We start from the raw sequence: 21,100 nt of genomic DNA, 5'->3' as shown, positions 1-21,100 counted from the left end.
GAAATATGCAACAGATTCAAACAAGCATTCCTGTGATTGTTTCTCTTACATTTAAACAAAGAAACAATCACTTATATAAGACTTTATCTTTTTCAAACATTCCCTTTCAAATTTTTTTCTTCAGTTAATGCTCTAGTTAATTTTTAAATCAAAATTTTAATTGAAGAGGTTATAATTTTAACACGTACAACAAAGATTTGATGAGTCTCTGTAGTTTATTGTAGCCATTAAAAAGTTGTGGCTGCTGGCAGAATACCAGTGAAAGTCTAAAGCTGAAACAGATGTGAGTAGCAGAAACCAAGTCCAGAGAAGCGTCGGGCCCAGCTATCCAGACAGGCGCGGCCCTTTAGATGTAAATAATTTGAACAATATTAACCGGGGCTGCCTCTGTTATAGGGTACGTTGGATTTATTTCACAGTTTGTTGGCTAAGGTAGTCTCAAGCAGATTACCTTGGAAGTGGGATGAGACAAAGGTAATAAATGGAAGAGGGGTTTTCATTGTGTCATTAGGGAATGAACTAATATTCCTGTTAGTGACTTACCTTTTTTTCTGGGATTTGTAAGGAATGATTAACAAAAAAAGAAGTCTATCACTTCTTGCAACTGAAACGGCAATTTTGATAGCTACTTTTCATAGTAGTTGTCATTTAGTATTTAAAAATATTGTAAACTAGTATTTGACTAGTTTATCAAGGCATTCATTTATGTTTCTAACATGGATATTAACATAGGAAAGAAGGAGTTATTGTGAGTGTTGTGTCTTAATGGCATAAACCTCTGGTTTGAAATATGTAGACACTGTGGAACCGAAAGTTCAAATCTAGATGGAGCACAAACCCTTTCATCCTTTTCAGATAAACAGATTGAGTTCCATACAATTTGCTATTTTAAAATCTTTCAGATTAGACTTTAAAGGTGCCAACTAACTTTATTCTGAAGGGATTAGACAGAAGTTAGAATCAAAAATTCAAAAAAATTTTTGGAGAACCTTAATCCAACAGGTTTTTAAAACATATTCCAGAACAACTTTTTAATCATGACCGTTTTAGGTTAAAAAGAATGAGAAACAAAGATATGCATTTGATATAGGCTTTTAAGAGGAAAGAAGTGAGTATTAGATGGTGAGATGAAAATTTTGGAGTGAAATCTGGCTCCGCTCTGACATCCCACTAGAAAGAAATTTCTGTAAACTCAGGTTTTTGCTCCAGGTCTTGTTGGTGTATTTCCAAGGTTTTCAAATATTACACAGTATCATAAGCAGATACATTTATTCATTTAACACGTGCTAGCTTTCCAGTAATCTTTATAGTTATGGAAAGAAAAGGTTTTGCTTTGCTTAAGATTTTAAGACACCTTATTCCTTGTCTAGGGCAATGAATGATTTCCACGTTTTCCTTCCCCTGAGACCAAACATGATTTACCTTTTAATTTGGACAATGCCAGTTGGTATTCTTGAAATTGCTATTCTTCTGGAATTAGAACAGAATGTTTTGAATGTGTAATCATAAGAAGATTTTCAGAAAGAAAGCCACTTTACCAAGGTTTGATAGACTAGTATAAGTTTTACCATGAATCCTTTTATTAATCTATGTCCAAAGCTGAACAATTTTAATTAAATCAAAATTAATTGCACTGTAGGTTGTGTCCATCTGTCATACTCATTCCTCTTCTTTGCAATACAGTACATAAAATTTTAAAATTTTATGCTGCTCTGTTACTGAAAAGAAAGCAATATTAGATGCCTTATGTAATTTACTGTGATATTCATTATAACTTTTTTGTATTCTTGACCTTAACAAATGATATTTATTGAATTGTTAGGAATGCAAACCAAGGTGTCCACTCTAAGGATTTTCAAGAGTCACACTTCTATTTCTCATAATTAATTAAATTTCCTATGAGATTGTAACATTCTGATTCCACTGAAAATCCACATACCCTTTACTTTCCCCCACTTTCATGGCCACCAGTAGAAATATTGGTTACAATTTTCGTATGAATATTTTTTTCAGTACTGTATATATGTTTTAAATTTTTATGAACTTAACTGTGTGTGAGTGTATCTGTAGGTGTTTGCACACACATGCATGACAGAAAGGAATTAATCTAAAATAAAATGGAGACTTTATGGATCTGCTGTGCAGTAGTCACTTGGAGCCAGAAGGCATGGTTTCCCATTGGGCACCTCTTAACCTAGTTGTTGATAGATCTGTATCTTGCATAAGTATGTAACCCCAACATTTCCCCATTTAAATAGGAGAACTTCCCCAAAACTTGGGTTTATGACAACTCCATTTTGTAAAATTCCATCATCCTTATGAAAAGATTAAAAGAGAAGTAAGTAAATCTATGCATGAAAAATTGAGAAATCTCAATGTTGTGTTGGCCATTTTCACACTGTTTTTTATACAGAATCATTACAAGTATCTTAAAATCACAGAGAAGTGCAGATTGGTGGACTGGAATGTACATCCGGAGGTCCTGTGGTCCAGAGCCTTTGAGCAGGAATAACTTCATATTTAGATTAGGCTGTACAAGGCCATAGTCAGCTCAGTTTTTAATCTAAGGATGGAAATCACAACACCTCTCTGGGCACCTGTTCCAGTGCTTCATTGCCGTCTTGAATATTTTTCTTTATCCCATGTGAGAATTTCCTGCACTGCAACTTGTGCTATTGCTCCATTTTCTTTAGATGTGCCTTCCTCAAAAAGTCTGGCTCTGTCTTCTCTCTAGTTATTCGTTATATAGTTGAAGTGACAATCTAGATCCCCAGCCTGCTTTCTCTATACTGGACTGAACATACTTGGCTTCCCCTGCCTCTTTTTCAAGTGCTTGATTTACTTTTCATTCCTAAATGGCAGGACAATATAAATAGTCTTTTTCAGATATGTATATATATTCATGTATAAATAAAACACATTCTTGTTCACAGAAACAGGTCCAGTGGACAGGATGTGACTAGCAAACACCATGCCAGTCATGTCACTCTCTAAACACTGTTTCTTAGCACGGCTGATTAGACCAGACTGAACTGTTGCATCTACGCTGTTCTCACTCAGTGCCTCTTCAGGTAGCTAGGTATCACTTTCTATTGCAAAGCATGGAAGAAAATTTAGAAATAAGAAATGGATGGAAGTTGAAAAAGGTCACTCATTCTCGATGCTTTCAGCAACTGTTACTATAAAGAGTCAAGGAGGAAACTGCTAAAAGAAAAAATAATCAGTTAATGCAGACTAAAACTCTGATTTTCCAAATTTAAAGTACTGAAAAACATCTGGAGTTATCAAAGATTATAAGGAAATACATTTATCAATAGGAAAACATACGAAGGCAGAAAAGTTTAATTGGTATTATTCACAAGAAGTTAATTTAAAATTCCAAAATGTCTTTTCCCATCAGAGTCCTCAAACTGAGTGAAAGGGTTTTGCAACAAAATGTCCCTTAATTAACTATAGACTGGTTTTGTTCTAGAGATTAATTGATGTTTTCAATTAATCGATTGAGGTAACTTCAGCTCTCATTGGATTTCTGCATATGCATAGATGGAGAAATTAATTTGATGTGTTATCATTTAGTCAGGTGGAATTATTTAGTTCATGCATAATACAGCCTTCAGTAAAGTCTGTTCTGCGGACCAGTGTTCTAGTGTAATCATGATACAGCTCAAGGATCAATCAATAGCGCAAGGATTGCAGTGTCAAGGGGTTTTATCTATTGTTTGATTTCCTTGATAGTAAGGTTACTGGAGCACATCATGAAAATTCTAAGTATTGTATCAGGTTTGAGTATTAACTTTCTAAATATCTTGTAGTATCAATAGCTACTTCTCAATAACAGATGATTGTTTATTCATTACAGGAGGATAGTATTCAAAAAGTATCAAACATGCTCTTCTAAAATATTTTCAACCAATTGAAGCCTTAGTCTAATTTAAATAAAATGTTTTAAGTCAATTAAAAAGAGGGGCTTAAATGTCTGACTAACATACATGTCAAAAAATCTTCAGGAGCAGAGAAGTTATATGATAATTTACAGGACCTACTTGCTTCTTTTTTCCTCATGTTAGTTATATGTTCCTTAAATTTTTGGAAGTGCAAGCAAGTAGAATTTTGAACTGTGTGGCGGAACATGAGGAGCCAAATAGATGCATGTGTTATTTCTTTAGGTAATAGCATAAAAGAAGCATGTTGTTTTGTATGTGGTTTCACTGTTTTTGCACAGTCCAATATTTACATTATCTATTTTGAGGCAATGCAGAATAATGTAAGGAGAAGAGCAAATGATGGCTTTGTACCGGAAAAGTTGGGGTTCATTTGTGCAAGAGTTGACCCTCTTTTCTTTCTCAGAGTTTTCTGAGCACTTTTTGAATAGTCTCTTGCCTTAGCAAGATGAGATGTATTTCAGTTTGTTTTGATTTAGAAAGATCCAACACAGGCATTAAAAATGCATTTTCTGTATGTGCATTGGATTTTATTTTATAATAAAACTAGTGTTCCACTGGTAATGTTCATATGTGAATACATTTAGTAGGAATTTTTCTAAGTGGATCATTTCTTAAAATTTCATTAGATTTTTTATGTTTTGATTTAAAAAGATAGTATGGAATGCTTTAAATAGCATTCAGATATATAATAGAGGAGCAAAGCAGTAATGTTTTTGAAGAGTTTATTCCCTGAAAGCAGATGTCTGCATGTGTGCACAAAGGCACAGGGAGAAAGCTTTCAGTTGGTTAAACAATGGCATGCTGTTAATTTTTTCTTTTACTTTTTTTTTCCTTTGGCTAAAGAATTCTCGGAAATTTCTTGTTAAAAATCATTCTGCAAATGTTAAGATTCTAAAATGAATCTTGGGAATACCACAGTTCAGATTTTCTGTGCAGTTTTCTGTGTGCCCTTTTAAATAAATAAACACGTGTGCATGTTAAGCATTAGTTAGGTAACTATGAAGGATGCTTCTGGGAGCAGGTAGTATACATCTGGGAACAGGAGGAATATTGTCCCCATCAATGTGTGTGATGGATAACGAATTACGTAGTTTGGAGAGTGTTAAATACTAGTGTCGGGAGGAATGGTGACTTCATACTTATGGACCTCATCAGCTTTTCCTCTTTGCGGAAGCGTGCAGTAAAAGACAAGACAGATTTCTGCTAGAATTGAGACAGTCACATATCAAAGATTGAAAGTGCATTAGTTCAGACCGTGGGATACAAATTAGTAATAGTAGGGCTAATTAGCACTTCGAGAAGTGTTCCTGCTAATACTGCAGGTAGTTTATGAATTTACGTGATTTTAAATCTAAGCTGAATGCTCGAGCTGAATCAAACTTCTACCTACTTGGTAGAAAAATTAATTAGGTCGAACTTTATGATCTGTCTTGCACATAAAATCAGAGATCTGGCAATAGAGAGGAAAATAGGGGATCACTTCTGGCTTCTAGTTTCAGCTCATAAACTGTTTCAGCCATTGCCCAAATCTCTTCTATCTGATCCCTTATTCAGTATGCTAAGTGATAAAATGTTTGAGTGTTTGAAAGGTCTTTTTTTTTTTTCTTAGCACTGTAAAAATCCTAGCTCACCTGATGAAAATATTATTCTTGCTTCTTAAAAATATTGTCTCCCTCCCAATTACCCAGACAAAACTCTTCAGTTTCAAAGTATTCACTATTTTGTACTGTTCGGAGAGAAGGGAAGTGTTCCAGTTTCTCAGCAGATTCTGCTAGCACACAGTTCTACGCTCTTGACAGATCTTAATGATGTGTGGAGTTCTGTATGTTTGGATCTTGACACCTAACAAAAATTTTCTACTAATCATGTGTGCTGGAATCACTTAAAGGAATCTTACAAAGACTTGACTGGAAAATTATGAGGCTTTAGTCATTATAATCATTTATATGTACTGTTCAGTCCCTTGCACTGTGCTTCTCTGCTGAAGGGTGCCCTGAATGTAAACTACCATTTCAGAAGGAGTACATTAAGCAGAGGCTCAGATACGTTGCTATGGTGTGAAAAATATTTAGTTTTACTAGCAGTCTTTGTTCATTTTGCTAAATGTAGTCTTGGGAAACAATTTTAACAGAAAGGTTTTTAAATGATTTATGTAAAATATTGATGCCCTTTCACCAAACAAGGAGCTAAAAAATTTTCTTTTAGGTTAGTTGAAACTAATGCAGACCTGAAAGTTCCTCTGTATGCCATCACCAACTTTAAAAGTTCAAAATGTTGTTGAACTTAAAATAAAGCCCCCTCAAAAGACAAAGGTAGAATATCTGATCAAACTTGTGAGAATTGTCAAGATGTCTGTCTCCTTCAGAACAGGTGAACTTTACAGCGTGTTTTGTGTGCCACTTTCCACATCTTAGGACTTAGTACTGAAATGTTTTTTCTGTCTCATTTATATATAACAGCTAGACAACATAACAAATACTTGTTTCTGTGTGTCACGAGGAAATGTGCTTCAGACAAAGACTGGACTTTTTTCTTATTATCTTCTATCCTCTGAAATTATTTTTTTAAGAAAAGAGAATTATTAATAGATGAAGAAGATAATTGTATGTAGAAGCACATTTCTTCTAAATTAGCTGAAAATATCTTCACAGAACAGTAGCTACACAAGCAATTAATAGGTTGGAATGGTATATTTAGTTTTATGTGTGCTAATACTTCTATGCATTAAATTGTTGACCTTTATTTAAGACCATAAAAACAAAGCTTGAAAACAGAGTCCTACCACAATCTGATGCCCTTTTACATTTTTCTCAGATATTTTTGTCTCACAAAACTTCTCACCCCACTTCACAGCTCTGGCTTTGGTGATAGAGATTGAACATTTGTGTGTTCCTATTATTGATGTGTGTACATGTATCAGTATGTGTCAAAAAGGGCAAATACTGTCTCTGAAACTTTTCTGAGTCAGCAGCAGCATAGCTTCTTGCAGTTGGAAGTTGTTAAAATTCTTAACCATGCTCCCACGGAATCAAGATGAATGTCTTCCCTTCTGTACATTATTTAAAATTCTATCTAAAAAGAAAATTTACATGCAAGTTAATTTACAAGTGCAAAAGCTGTAGAGAGTGCAAAATGTATTAACAATATCACGTGAACAACTCCAGTAAGTAGGTACCTAAGTGTGTATAATAAGAGAATATAACCAGATCCTGCAACAGTGTCCAATGGGTAAACATTCACCTCCAATAACTATTTAGCTGTTTCCAAGCAAGTTGTTTCCAAGCAAGAAAATTAATACAGCAAAACCAAAGGAAATAAATCATAAGAAAATTGTATCACACTTGCTGAACAATACAAATTTATGCATTTTATCTGAGGTTTATTAGGTTTTTATTTGGGTGTGTAGATCCATGTAGTGTAACAGGTTTCTGCACTGTAAAATATCATGGATTCTCTCATACAGAAATTTGGGGTTATTTAGCACTACATTAAATTCATTTGCAATCAATTTCATGATTTCAAGTGTTCTTCGAAACAGAAGAGGTCAGGGTTCTAAAAAAGAATTATCGAATAGTAATCCTTATGTCAAAGATGCTTGCATTGTAACAAAATAAAAGAGCAAGCTTGGCAGTATAACCTGCCATACTCTGAACGGACAGGAGCAGGGGAGGTTTAGCAGCTCTTACAAAGGCATAACTCATAGGGGATAGTGTCAGTGACAGGTTTATAGGAATTCATGGTGTTGATACTTGGTTTTGCTGTCAGGCTGATTCCTGTAAATGCTGCTGGTGGGTTCTGGTGAGTAAATAGTTAGTAATTTACTGTTATCAACTTTAAACTATTTCTGGTTTTGCGTTTACTTTAAAAATGGTGCTTAAAAAATTCCAAATCGTGTCTGATTGACACAGAAATGCTCTTTACGTGAAAGTTTGTTTATGGGCCATGATTCTTTTGACAGATTTACAAGTGTCTGTGGAGTTTTAAGACTATTTCCCAATAGACATTAAGTGAGAGACATTCTATTTTGTAAATATTTTCACTTATATTGGGGATTTTTAAAGAACTTTTTGAGCCAAGTACTGCATTAAATCTGAAGACAGTGGCAAACTGATAATCAGCAGTTTCCAGCTTTGTTTTAATGTTTTGCTAATGCTTTCCATTTCTGTGGCCAAGATTTGTAGTGGGTGAAGCATGATGTACATCCAACAATTTGTAAGGGCTTTCAAATACTTTTGCACACTTGTATTTTCCTTCTTTTTTTTTTTTTTTTTTGCAATAGCTGATTTAGAAATAAACCATTTTCAAAGTAGCATATTAAATTCAATTTCACTAACGTACAGCTCATACCAAGGAAAAGAACCAGAAGTTTATTACATTAGCGGAGAATTTGCATCTGTTTGAACTCAGTAATGCTGAAACAGGTTTTTATTTTCCCCAAAGATTATTTTGGAATGAGATGGTGAGAGAAGTGTATATGTGGTGTTATAGCTGTCAGCTTCCTCAGAATTCCCGCATATTCCTCAGAATTTCATACATTTTTTCAGCTTTTCAGTATGTGTTTAAAAGGAATGCATAATAGGACCCTTTACCTCCAAATCATTCTAATAAAAACTTTGCTGACATAATTTTCTTTTAAAGAGGAAAAGGTTTTTACTTAAGTGAATATGAGAACAAAATAAAAAGAATAGATGTAATATTCACTCATGTTATAGTATTTTCATCAAGGAAAATCAAAGCAATCAATGGAACTAGACTTCCCAGTTTTAGGAGTTTTTTATATAATGTTTGGCATGACTTTTTTTTTTTAACAGTATGTTTCAAGTAAATAAAAAAACAACTAACCAAAAAGCCTTATATAACAGGAAATTCAGTGAGTGCTAATTACCAGAAACCTTTTTTATTATGTTGTGTAGAACTGAGGTAGGTCATACAGTTGAATGGTAGACTTCCACCATGACTACGAAAGCAGCTTGACAAAGACCACCTGACTTTAATATGTATCATTACAACTGCCGTTTTAATCAAGAACTTCACATTAATGGTGTCATTAAATGCTTTTTTCTCTTCAAAATATGTCTTTTCTTGTATCTGAATTGTGATTCCTTTGAACACACTTCCATCATTCCTTGCCATATTGATTCCCTAGCAAATCTGATCACGTTCTAAGGTTCTTCAGCCTAAAAGATCTCTTTTTAAGGCTTTACAATAAAGTAAATTACTAGAATTTGCCAGCATTTACTTAACTTCTTATGTCTCTTTCAGTTTCATTGTTTCAAGATGACTTAAGCATTTGAAACTCATATCAGCCCATTTCACTTCATCTCAAACTTTTAGGGTTTTAATCAGCATCCTGATTCACTTATTGTATGTCATCTGTCCAATTTCTCTTCATTTCTGTGCCTTTCTTCTTACTGTTCCTCTCCCCTCATTCCAAATATTGATCTCCTTGTTAGGGGTGTTCGGATTCTTAAGAATTCACTATCCAAATCAATTTTTCTTCTGTAATGCTCTATGTGTTGGTACTTCTTAACCAGATTTTCCTTAGTTTTTGTCGTCTAACCTTTTAAGGTTAATGTTAGTAATCTCAATTTAAAAAAAAAAAATTGCTGAAGGTGGTTTCGATGTACTTTCTTTTTACTTTAAGAACAGTTTATCCTAGTCTTGGTCACTTAAATACATGGGACCTACCTTTCTAAATCTTGTGTTGTTAAAGCTTGTAGGAAGCATCCAGAAAGCTTTCAATGCTTCAGATGATACATTAGCAACACCGTATGTTTTGGAAAATGCCTTTCTAGAGTATATTAGAGTGTGTTAGATACTACTGTACCTACAAGTTTATTAGTCTAATACATAATCATAGAAATTTAATTCTGTATAGATTTATATAAATTTATGTAAGAGTATTATAAAAGAATTACTGGTTTACAATTGTTGCAACCTTACATGACTGTAATAATCATGGGCATTTGCAGTGTTCCAAATGCCTGAACATATTATGTATACTATATTACTTTTACAGTTTTATCATTTTATATTTATCCAAAATAGTTTCTAAATAGTTCCTCATTATTTTGTGTATATTTGTTTAAACAAAAAGGAAGAACACAAACCTATAGCTGTTACTTTGTTCAAACTTACAGCCAGAAACTTAAAATACTATCTCAGTTATTTTACTAAATTTTTTCCACCTACAAAATTCTAATGTCTGTTGTCTTCCAAAGTAGACAATTTCTTCAACAATTTGCTTGATTGGAATCTCTTTCTAGTTCTGCAGACATAAATATTGTATTTTTGTATTATAACAGTCACAGTGTATTATAACCAGTGTATTATAACAGTCACAGAAAGTTCAAGTTTTTAGTGGTAAGCAGCATGTATCATAAGAAAATAATTTTAAGATGTCATATAAACTTCCCTGATTTTGGATTTTTTTTTTTGCTTAATTTTAATTATTAAAGACACATAACTGAGCAGCTAATAAAAGACTTTCTTTCCCAATCTAGTATGGCTAAATTACCATTCTATTCTGCCTACTATCTGGCATACAAACAAATATTCGTTTACTTCACACGGAATCATTTGAAAGGTTCGTCATATGCTACAAGTTACAAAACTACAGATTAAAGATAGACTGTGGCCCAGGCCATTTTTCACAACCTACATGAGTCGTGGAGAGTTGCTAAATTAAAGTATACTCTTAGGTGGGAACGAGTATTTTCAGTATTTTTCTGATAAGAATTGTCCTAATGCATTTCTGCTCTCAATTAATTGAAAAGCTGTGGTTCTTTTCAGTACATCCTGATGGTCCAAGGGTATTATAAGCACAATACTCCTTGCACAATAAAATATATGCATATCTTTTCAACCTTCCGTTGACTTTTTACACTACATTGCAAATTTAAATTAATGTGACATTTAAATGACACAGCCTCAACTTGTTTCCACAGTTTTGCATTAATTTTTGTTTAATGGTGGTAGCAATATGGTGTGAATACAGTTCATGCAGCCAAACTGTAAGTCTTAGGTTTAACTCCAAAATAAGTTTCCATCTAAATTTAGCTTCTTGGGAATGAAAAGTTGTGGAAGAAAAATTTTGTAGTGGTTCATAAATTCAGTTGCTAAATGGAAACTAATTTCATTTTGATTTCTGTCTCCCATCACCTTTAATGTGGAACACTGGAATGCACTAAGTTTACTAGAAGTTCTAGGCCTGTTAAAATTCACTGGCAAAAAAAAAAAAGTTTTTTAGAAATTGGCATGGCATCAGTTCTTGAAATAGCAGATAGATTAAATAGTAAACGAATTGCACTTACATTTAAGTTAAATTTCTTACATACTTCAGCTGTTTCGTGTCATGGTCTGGGGATGGAATACTTAAGTAATGCTGAATTTCTGCATCTGTTTCAGGAAAAATGGTTGAGTATAGGATGCCTGGCACTGATGGACTAAAATCAGTCCAGATACAAGGCATCCTCCACTCACCACAGGAAAAGACTTTAAAGCTTTAAATTACCATCTAGAATTAGTGTGTGAGGGAGGCTGTGTTAGTAGCAAGCCTTAGCACATTGCAGGAGTTTTAGGACAAATTCCTTACTAAAGATGGATTCTACTCTTTTAACACATACAGAATTTTTTTATTTAGTATGTTAAACTAGTATTGGTATTTTTTGTTTTAATGTAATTGCTGGATTCCTTAGTGCTTATTTATTACCTCTAAAGTAAGTGCAAGTGACTAATTTAGACGTAGACTCCTATGGTGGTGAAATCTACTTTTGGTACATTACTTCTGCTGTAAATGTGTCTCATCTTCTTTTTGTAGCCTCTGAAAAGCAGATGAAATTAGTTTGCAGAGAGTCTTCTGAAGAGCATCTCCAGCCCTTCAAGGAGAAATTAGAGGAATTCTTCCAGAAAGGTAACCACATCTGAAAAAAAACTTACTGCCAAATAGTGTAATGGTTTACAAAGTTATGTATAATGTAAGCTGCATAAAGTATCTGTTTCCTCTGAAAATTCCTGTGGATTATGTTCCTAATGGGCCTAATATACATTAATATATGTTGATATATGTTATACAGATCTTAGACGTCACTTGTCAAGGATAATCACTCCCTTGATCTCACCCATTTCCCATTGGTTATTTTGTGCTTTGTTCTTTACTATTATTTGTAGGCAAAATGAAAAATATATTCATCACAGACCAAATTTATCAGAGGAAATATAAAGCTTCAAAGACTTATAAAAGACTAGAGCAAAAGACACTCTTTTAGAGAAAGTCCACAATATACATGTCATCTTTTCTCACTAGTGGGAGCTTATGAACTGACTGACTCATATTTAAAGATTTTGTCTTGTGTGAGACAGAAATAAGCATTAGGAAAAGTGATTTACTAGCTTAGAGTCTGGAGACGGTGGGTGAAAACCAAAGTACAATTTAGTCACCAGTTGAAAACAATGTAAATGCAGGTTGCTGTTGAAAACAGCAGTCCTGCTCCCTCATGTTTCCCATACTGTGTTCCCCATCACCTGCTTCTGCCAGCACCATTGCTTCTGGAGCTGTGCAAAATATATACAGGAAGACACTTCCCCCCCTCTCCTTGTAGGAGTACAGTCTTTTTAGGTAAACAAAACAAATTCTGTATTTTTGACAGTTAAGAATTTAATTGTATTTCTCATAGAAATGGTGAACAGTTTAATAATTTGCTATTTCAGAAGTCATTTGAACTATCTGAATATGCTCATTCAGACAGAATATTAGTGATTATTCAGATTGTTGTAATAATTTATTAATTAGCTTAATCTTTTTTATGAAGATTGTCCTAATGTCTTTTTAATAACTTTGTTTTATGAGGCTATCTTGTGTAAATATTTTGTGTAAATACAAATGAAAATGGGCTGTTTCAAAAGTAGCAGTTAAATTGTACTGTTAAATAAACTAATAGTCTCCTTTACCCTTCTCCCAGGCCATGGAGCTCAATGGATATATTTATTTGATAAAATTTTTTTTAGTTGCAAGTGTATTTGGATGGTATTTAAGCAGCAAATTCCTTGCCACAGAACTTCTAAAACAAAAAATGTAATGGAAATCTTTATGTCACTGCAGGACAGTTTTATTGTCTTTCTAATGTATTTAACTGGAAATTTTCACTTACAGTTTGACAATAATATCAAGATTATTATTGTACTACATGTATATATATATGTTTGTATTTCTGCAGAACCATTATGATCTCCAGCATGTTTCTTGATCTAGCTTGCCAAAGTATTGTAGTAATTCAATTTTGCCCAGGTCTTGCCAAGACCCTAACCAAACGGTGTCTTCCACAATCGCATCACAGATTCTGAGATTCTCACTGCACCCTGGATCTCATGAGGACTGTTGTGGTTCATGCAGAGTTGGCAGCTTAGCACCACACAGCTGTTTGCTTGCTGCCCCTCCATGGGGAGGCCTAGAGGGGCGGAAGGGTGAATGAAGGAAAACTAATGAGTTGAAATACAGACAATTTAATAGCGAAAGCAAAAGCTGTGTGAACAAGCAATGCAAAATATGGAATTCAATCAACTCCTTCCATCAGTGAGCAGGTGTTCAGCCATTTCATAGAATCATTAAGGTTGGAAAAGGCTTCTTAAAAATCATCAAGTCCAGCCATTAACCTAACGCTGCCTGTTCCACCACTAAACTGTATCCCTAAGCACAACATCTGCACTCCTTTTGAACTCTTCCAGGGATGGTTATTCCACTACTTCCCTGGGTAGCCTGTTTCAATACTTGATAACTCTTTCAGTGAAGAAATTTTTCCCAACCTCCAGTCTGAACCTCCCCTGATGCATTTGTCCTATCGCTTGTTACTTGGGAGATGAGACTGACCCCCACATGGCTATACTTCCAGGCTAAACAACCCCAGCTCCCTCAGCTGCTGCTCATCAGACTTGTGCTCCAGACCCTTCCCCAGCTCTGTTGCCCTTCTCTGGACACACTCCAGCACCTCAATGTCTTTCTTGTGTGAGGGACGTAAAACTGACCACAGGATTCAAGGTGTGGTCTCACCAGTGTCTAGTACAGGGGGTTTTGTCACTTCCCTTGTCCTGTTTCCCACAGTATTTCTGAGTTCCATTTAGAGCACACATTTCTAAATTTCCCATTACCAGGAGAGCAGGACTTCATCATGCATAACCACTACTTGGGAAGACAAGCATCATAATTCTGAACTTCTCCCCTACCTCCTCCTTCTTTTCCAAGATTTATTTCTGAGCATGATGTCATGTGGTATGAGTTATCCCTTTGGTTGATTTGGCTTGGCCCCTCCCAACTTCTTGTTCATCCGCAGCCTGCTTTCTGGAAATCAGCATTAGAAATAGAGAAGGCCTGAATGCTGTGCAGGACTGTTCAGCAATAGCTAAAACATGGATGTTATCAACGCTGTTTTGGTCACAAATCCAATCTACAGCACTGTAGGAGTTCCCTGTGAAAAAAGTTAGCTCCACCAGCTAAAACCAGCAGAAGAATTAGCAAATCATGTTAACACAGTCTTAAAAAGTATAAAGACAATCCAGTACCTGGTATCTCCTGCAATGCTGAGCTACCTTTTTTATCATACTCCACTTTCTGATGAGTGGAATATTATATAAATACCCAGTTGATCTTGGAAGAAGACTAGTTCTGCTTTAGATAAAATTGCAGTTTAATTATGCATTATCATTTCAAACAGAAAAACATATTCTTCCAAATATTTTCTATGTTTATGCCTATTGATGGGGAAATTGAGATATATTTTATCCTTATGTGTGTGAATAATGTATATATTTAAAAAATGAAAGAGGTTACAGTCCTGCATGGTGTCCTGGAACAAGGAGTTCTATATATTATTTTTTATTGGACCTCACTTTTTTCGTGAGATCTCTTGTATACTAGAAAGAGCACATGGATTACTTACTTGTCCACTTTTAATTATGTTCCCTTGTTCTACTTTTGCGTTATAAAGTTATGCTTTATGGTATCTAATCAGACACACTTAATTTTGTATAATTTAACTTCTCATCTTTTGACATCTTACTCTACCTTATTCTGAAATGAGTTTTCAGTAGGCTGTCAAATTCTATAATGATTGACTCTCTTTTTCTGTCAGTCACCTGATTGATTTGAGTCTTTATAATGGTGAACAGTACTTTCTGTGGCATTAGAATGCAAATCCTCTAAAATTCCACACAGAAGATAGGGAAAAATAACACACAAACGCATCTTGATTTATGTCACTAGAATAGGCATTGGACAAATGTCAATCTCAGAGGTGTCTGCAAACTCAGCTGCTTCTCTGAAATTAGGAGTTAGCTGATAATACTGAGCATCCGATAAGCGTCTGTTTTCAGTTTTGTTTATCTAAAAAAGAGTTGTGGCTGGTAAGCAAACATAAGAAAAAATTGTCTGTTCTCTTTCTGCCAGCTCACAGCAAGTATCCAAAACTCAGATGCTTTTCTGAAACTTTTGGCGTGAAACCAGGGCTGGAACTCATAGATATTGAGGTTTTTCCCACACGCGCAATTCCCATCATTTCTAGTCGACACGAAGTTGGAAATACTGTAAGGAAAAAAGTCCTGATTTGCTTATACTGAAATGTTTACATTTCCTAATTATAATTAATACCAATTAAATCTAATACTTGCTGTGTTGTAACAAAAAACACTGAGAGTGTTATGGAGACTGACATTCTAAAATGCTAGAGGGGATAAACTGTACTTCTGCTGATGTCAGTGCTGGTTTGTATAACTGGATGTAATGTAGCCCAGTGCCTTCAACAGGGAATTAGGTGCCAGAAGCTTTGGGTTCCGTTCCCAGTTTAGCTGCTTTGTATGTGGTGCTAGCAGAGTTGGTTGATGTCCTTTTCAGAGAGTGCCGTGTTTTCTGGTACACAGAAGGTTAAGTAATGATTCTTGCTGGTTATTGTAGTGAAAGAATCTTTGTCAAGTACTTTTTGAATCTCACATGAAAGACATCTTATGTAAACTGTCTTAATGCTTCACTAGTTGTATTTGATATGCCTATGCTTTTTGGAAAAGGCTTAGATTATTCTCAAAGTTGAAATAATCTTTAGTAAATCTAATTATATCATGCACAACAAATTATATTAGTTTTTCTATAGTATGGAGACCTACTAATTATTATGAATTAATATTCACTTACTGTATTTCCATTGAAATTACTGTATGGGGCGGTTAAAAAGATGTTCATAATTATTTTCCGTTTAAATTGCCTTTTCAAAGGCCTTCAAGAAGGCCTTTGAAATCATGAAATTATTGTGTTGTCTGGAATGCTCTTTAATTCATTAAATTCTTGCTCAGAATTTCTTAGAAGAAAACTCCTCTGTGGATATGAAATTATCTCACACAAAAAAAATCAGAATAGTTATATGACTATGAGAAAGATGCAAAATACTCTATTTTGAGATGGAGCAAAAGAAGATTTTGGTTACTACAACTGTGCAGCTCACTAGAAGAAATGCTGGCCATTAACCATTGGTGTTTTCCATAGTGTTTCTTATTCTCCTTGTGCATTCCCTCAAGAATAATACAAACCAGAAAGCAAATGGCATACAGGATTAGGTGACTAATGTTAATTAAATTTATTTTTTATTTTGCTGCTTGACTATTTCATATTGTTTGTCCATTTTAATAAATGCAGAAACAAATAGCACAGATTCATGCAGGATCTTGCAAAATCTGTTTCCACATTCTTCTTCAGTGGATCCAGGTCAGAAAGCATGTAAAAACTTCAATCTGTGCTTGGGTTCCTCCCTCATGTACTGGAATGTGAAAATGAAAGAGTCTTTATGCTTCATAGCAGTTAGCATAGCAAGAGCATAGCTGCTTCTTTTCATTTCTCTAAGAATAAAGCATCTTGGTGATGAAGACTGTGCTAGTACAGGAATTTGTTTAATTTAGAACAGAGTCTGGGAAGCGAGTAGTCTGATGTCAAGACACAACAGTTTTTGAAATTCTTTAGTTGTGGAAAGCAAAGCTATTTGGGAAAGGTGCATGATACACTGAAGTGACCAAGGTAACAAGCAAGATGGAGAGGGAGGGATTTGTCAAATAGAGTAGTCATTGAGATTAATCCCAAAGAAGAAGAAATTGCACTATGTTTAGAATTCTAGCCTAACATTTGGGAAACATCGCTTAGAGTAATTGCTTTGCTACAACTGCTGTGTGTTGTATACTACATAAAAGGTCAACACTGTGCTATCTATGGGACTATGCAATAGAAAAATAGAGTCATAGACCAAACTAGTCACTGCAGCAGTCTGTCGGGAGCTAGTGAATTTTTCAGACAAGCTTAGCAACCATATGGAAACAGTCTGCAAATCCACTCTTAACTGCTGAGTGATTTCTTCTCAATAATTTTAGCCAGGCTGCAGTAGCTACCTGGGCATGCATCCAGTCCAATGCACTTTCGAATGCTTTTCTGGTACAGAACAGGAGTTTTGATCCACATATCCTCATTTGCCTGTTGAAGTGCACCACAGAGGATTGTTGAGGTAGTCCATTGGGAAAGAAAATAGGAAATAAATTCTGTTAGGAAGGCCATTATGGCTGGAGCTGAGAGTTAGGGCTGTTCAGCCTAGAGAAGAGAAAGCTTTGGGGAGACCTTACAGCAGCCTTCCAGTATCTAAAGTGGGCTGGTCGAGAGCTGGAGAGGGACTAGTCACTAGGATATGCAGTGATAGAACAAGGGAGAATGGCTTTAAACTGAGAAAGTGTAGGTTTAGATTAGATTAGATATTAAGAAGAAATTCTTTACAGTAAGGTTGGTGAGGCACAGGAACAATTTGCCCAGAGAAACTGTGGTTTGCCCCGTCCCTGGAAGTGTTCAAGGCCAGGTTGGATGGGGCTCTGAACCACTTGGTCTACTTGTTCCAACCAGCTCCATGGCAGCAGGGCTGGAACTAGATAATCTTTAGGGTCCCATTCAACCCAAACCATTCTATGATTCTATGATAAAAGCTAGCAGCTGGCCAACTGAGTTTGCTTGTTCATCGTTTCCTTCCTGTTGCTCAGTACGTGAATATGTTGTTCTTGTGCTATAGGTGCCCATACATGGTGATTTATGCTTCTCATCTAGTAGCACCTATTGTATTAACCCTGGAATAGCAACCTTTTGTCAGTTTATAGTGCCGTACATATTTTGAGTGTAGGAGGATGATAGCGTAGTTTATTATATTACAGGAAAAAAAGTATTTCCACTCAAAATTGCTGCTTTTCTCTCAAAGCAGTCTATGAAGTAGAAAGCAAGATGTTAATGTCATTTAGTAGTAGTGAATCAGAAGTCAAGAATACTCCAAGACACCATTTTTTTTCACAATACAATAATACTTCTTTTTTCTCTCTTACTGTCAACAGGACATACCTTTATACGTCTTAATACAGTCAAAGATTAGGAGGAAAATTGCACTGGCACTTATTTCCTTTCATAGTGTGACAATATTATATTGTTGTTTTTAAGACAGGTAAAGAGATTCTATTTGAAGTTGTTACTCAAAGCAGTTTGATAGAGCTTGTCTGTAATGGCATCCCAAAATACCAGAAACTGCTGGGAACTATTTAAAATTCTTGCTTCTCTGCAATAAAATTACAGCTTTGCTCCCCAAGAAGAATGTTAACAGAAAGAAAGATAAATATTCTAAAACTGTATATGAAATTAAGTCACATGCTTGTCTTCCCACTAGTGTTGTACTCCTCTGCTTGAATGTACATATTGGATTATGGTACTTGTGTTGCATTTTATTTGTAAAGCTCTTAAATATCTTAAGGCTGAACAAGTGAAGTAAGAAAATCAAGGATAATTTTTAAGAGTGCTAAATTTCAGTAGCAGCTGTCTGTTAAAATACCATGTGTAAACAACAGCAGAAGAGCAATAACTTACAAGGTTCTTGCTGTTGACCACATTTTTCTTACCTGCAGTTATGAAGCTGCTTCTGTCAACTTAAAAATAGCTCTGTACAGATAACTATTCCTACAAAGCACAAGAGTCCCTTCCAGATTATGTGACTATCCACTCTGCATATCAAATACTGATTCTTCTTTTTGTGACTAAAATGTACAGATATGAAGACTTTTAACTTCAAAGCTTTCTTTTCTGTTCTACTTATCGTAACTTCTTTTTCATTTAATTTGTTTTCACTGAGATGTTTTATTATCTCTGCCACACATATGCAGTTCTCACATTAAACAGTGTGGGAGGATATTTATGTCCAGCGTCAAACATAAAAAATATGTCATATTTCCTTGCAGTGATATTGTTTGCTTAAAACTTTTTATGCTTCCCAGCAATGACATTACAGACCAGGCAAAGTTTGTGTTTAGATCTGGAACGCTGTTTTATATGCCAGGAGCAGAATTACTTTAATCTTTCAAACTGTTTGTGACAGACATAACTGTTTTCATCACTCAAAGATTGTCATATTTAAACAGATGAAAGAGCGATTTACGTAAATTGGCATGAGTCTGCAAAGCAGAGAACCTTATTGCTGTGGTACTCTGAGATTGTATAGTTAGACAATACCCTCAGTCCATAAGACACCAAATAAGTTGTCCTGGAATGTGATTGCATCCATATGCCTCCTAAGTAATGCAATATTGACAATGAGCTGATTCAAAGAACAAGAATTTGCTCTGACATTAATATTTTCTCCTGCACTACCAGAAGAATTATCAATGTCAAGGTCCTGAAAATTGGTGTTAATTACAGCTATGACTTTTCAGGAAACTTTCAATTTATTATTTTTGAAACAGATATACATCAAATTGCTGTAACCAGTTTTACTATATCATGACTTACTACAGAAATTGGAAGGTTACACTCTATTATAATGTGCAATATGAATGTAATTTAGAAGAACTGGTAATTGAAAATGCAATGTCATCTTCTCTTAGAAGACAAGGAGGGAATCTCTTATAGAAAACAGTTCCTTCCAACTTCCTTTCAATTTGATTGTATTATACTGAATTACCATGGCTGTTACAAAGTCACTGCCATATCATGATAGAGAAGGATTTCCTATTAATAGCAACTAAGTGACATAATGAATGTTAGTGTTAATACTCGTGATTTAATACAAAAATACGATGTATATGATAATTATAAAATCTATTCCTAGAATTACTGATGCCTTTCTATAACCACCATCAGCTATCTGGAGTTCAACATCCTCTTTAAATTCTCATTGTAACCTCTATTTTCTGTTCAATTCCACTGGATTTCTTCCGTCTTCTATATCATAGACTTAGAGGTAAACAAAACTGTAGGTTATGGATGTTGGCTTTTCACAGGGATCCTATTAGACTTTTCTTTTAGTCCACCTGCTTTTTTTCACTGTATTTTTAGGAATTTCCTGCATGGTTTCCTATGTGTCTTCTTTTCTTTTTGTGTCTTCATGTGCTGATATTCAAAGTCAGTGAACTGATAGAATTTAAATCTGTGTCAAAGCTCTGTTGCAGGAAATAAAGATGCTCACTGATTCATTACTTTAGATTATATGACCTATGAGCAGTTGTTTACATACATCGAAGAGACGACTGCAAGGAAAGATCACAGTCAAGGATTGGAAAGGACTGGATAGAAGAGATTCACGCACTTAAATAATGAAAGGCCCAAACCCACCTGGTCTCAAGAGACCCCAGTACCTAACCTCACACTGGTCACTCTAACTTTATGTGTGTCCCCTGTGCTCTGTAGTTTCACACCATTAAGCCTGGAGATATCCTTCAGTGCACCATATAATACAAACTGATTATGACAATAACAGCTTAATCTGGTATGCAGTTACATGGAATTTCTCTGTAGACTTTTGTAGCTTTGGTATGCTAATACTACTTCTCAATTTTTTTTTTTTTTTTTGAGTTTCATTCCAGATTTTAAAAATATTGCTAATAATTTTATTATATTTCTGAAAAATTTTTAAAGTAAGTTGCCATTTTAAATATTTGATGTAAAGAATATTCTGTGGTTATAGATGCAGATGAACCAAATTCCAAAGCAAGCACATGAATATCTTGTTTTATTGCTTTTGAGCATGATTGATGAAAATACTAGATGCTAAAAATTTCATCAAGAAATTGAAACTCTCTGGATTAGATTCTCTTATGGTCTAAACTCTCATTTCCATTTT

The 21,100-nt window shown here is 34.8% G+C and overlaps 1 protein-coding gene across 6 annotated transcripts in view; it reads left to right on the top strand.

Annotated features, from left to right (window-relative positions):
- FMN1 (formin 1) overlaps nt 1–21,100 on the top strand; it is a 188,647-nt gene that overhangs the window by 130,991 nt on the left and 36,556 nt on the right. For all 6 annotated transcript variants that reach the window (XM_032110983.1, XM_032110984.1, XM_032110982.1 and 3 more), the window contains one exon: nt 11,764–11,856. In XM_032110983.1, the coding sequence (XP_031966874.1) occupies nt 11,764–11,856 (93 nt within the window). The remainder of the gene's footprint in view (nt 1–11,763; nt 11,857–21,100) is intronic.

The sequence above is a fragment of the Corvus moneduloides genome, chromosome 6, assembly GCF_009650955.1.
Source record: "Corvus moneduloides isolate bCorMon1 chromosome 6, bCorMon1.pri, whole genome shotgun sequence".
NCBI classification, from domain to species: Eukaryota; Metazoa; Chordata; class Aves; order Passeriformes; family Corvidae; genus Corvus; species Corvus moneduloides.
The sequence above is the reverse complement of the archived record's forward strand: the minus strand, read 5'-3'. Positions and strand labels throughout refer to the sequence as shown.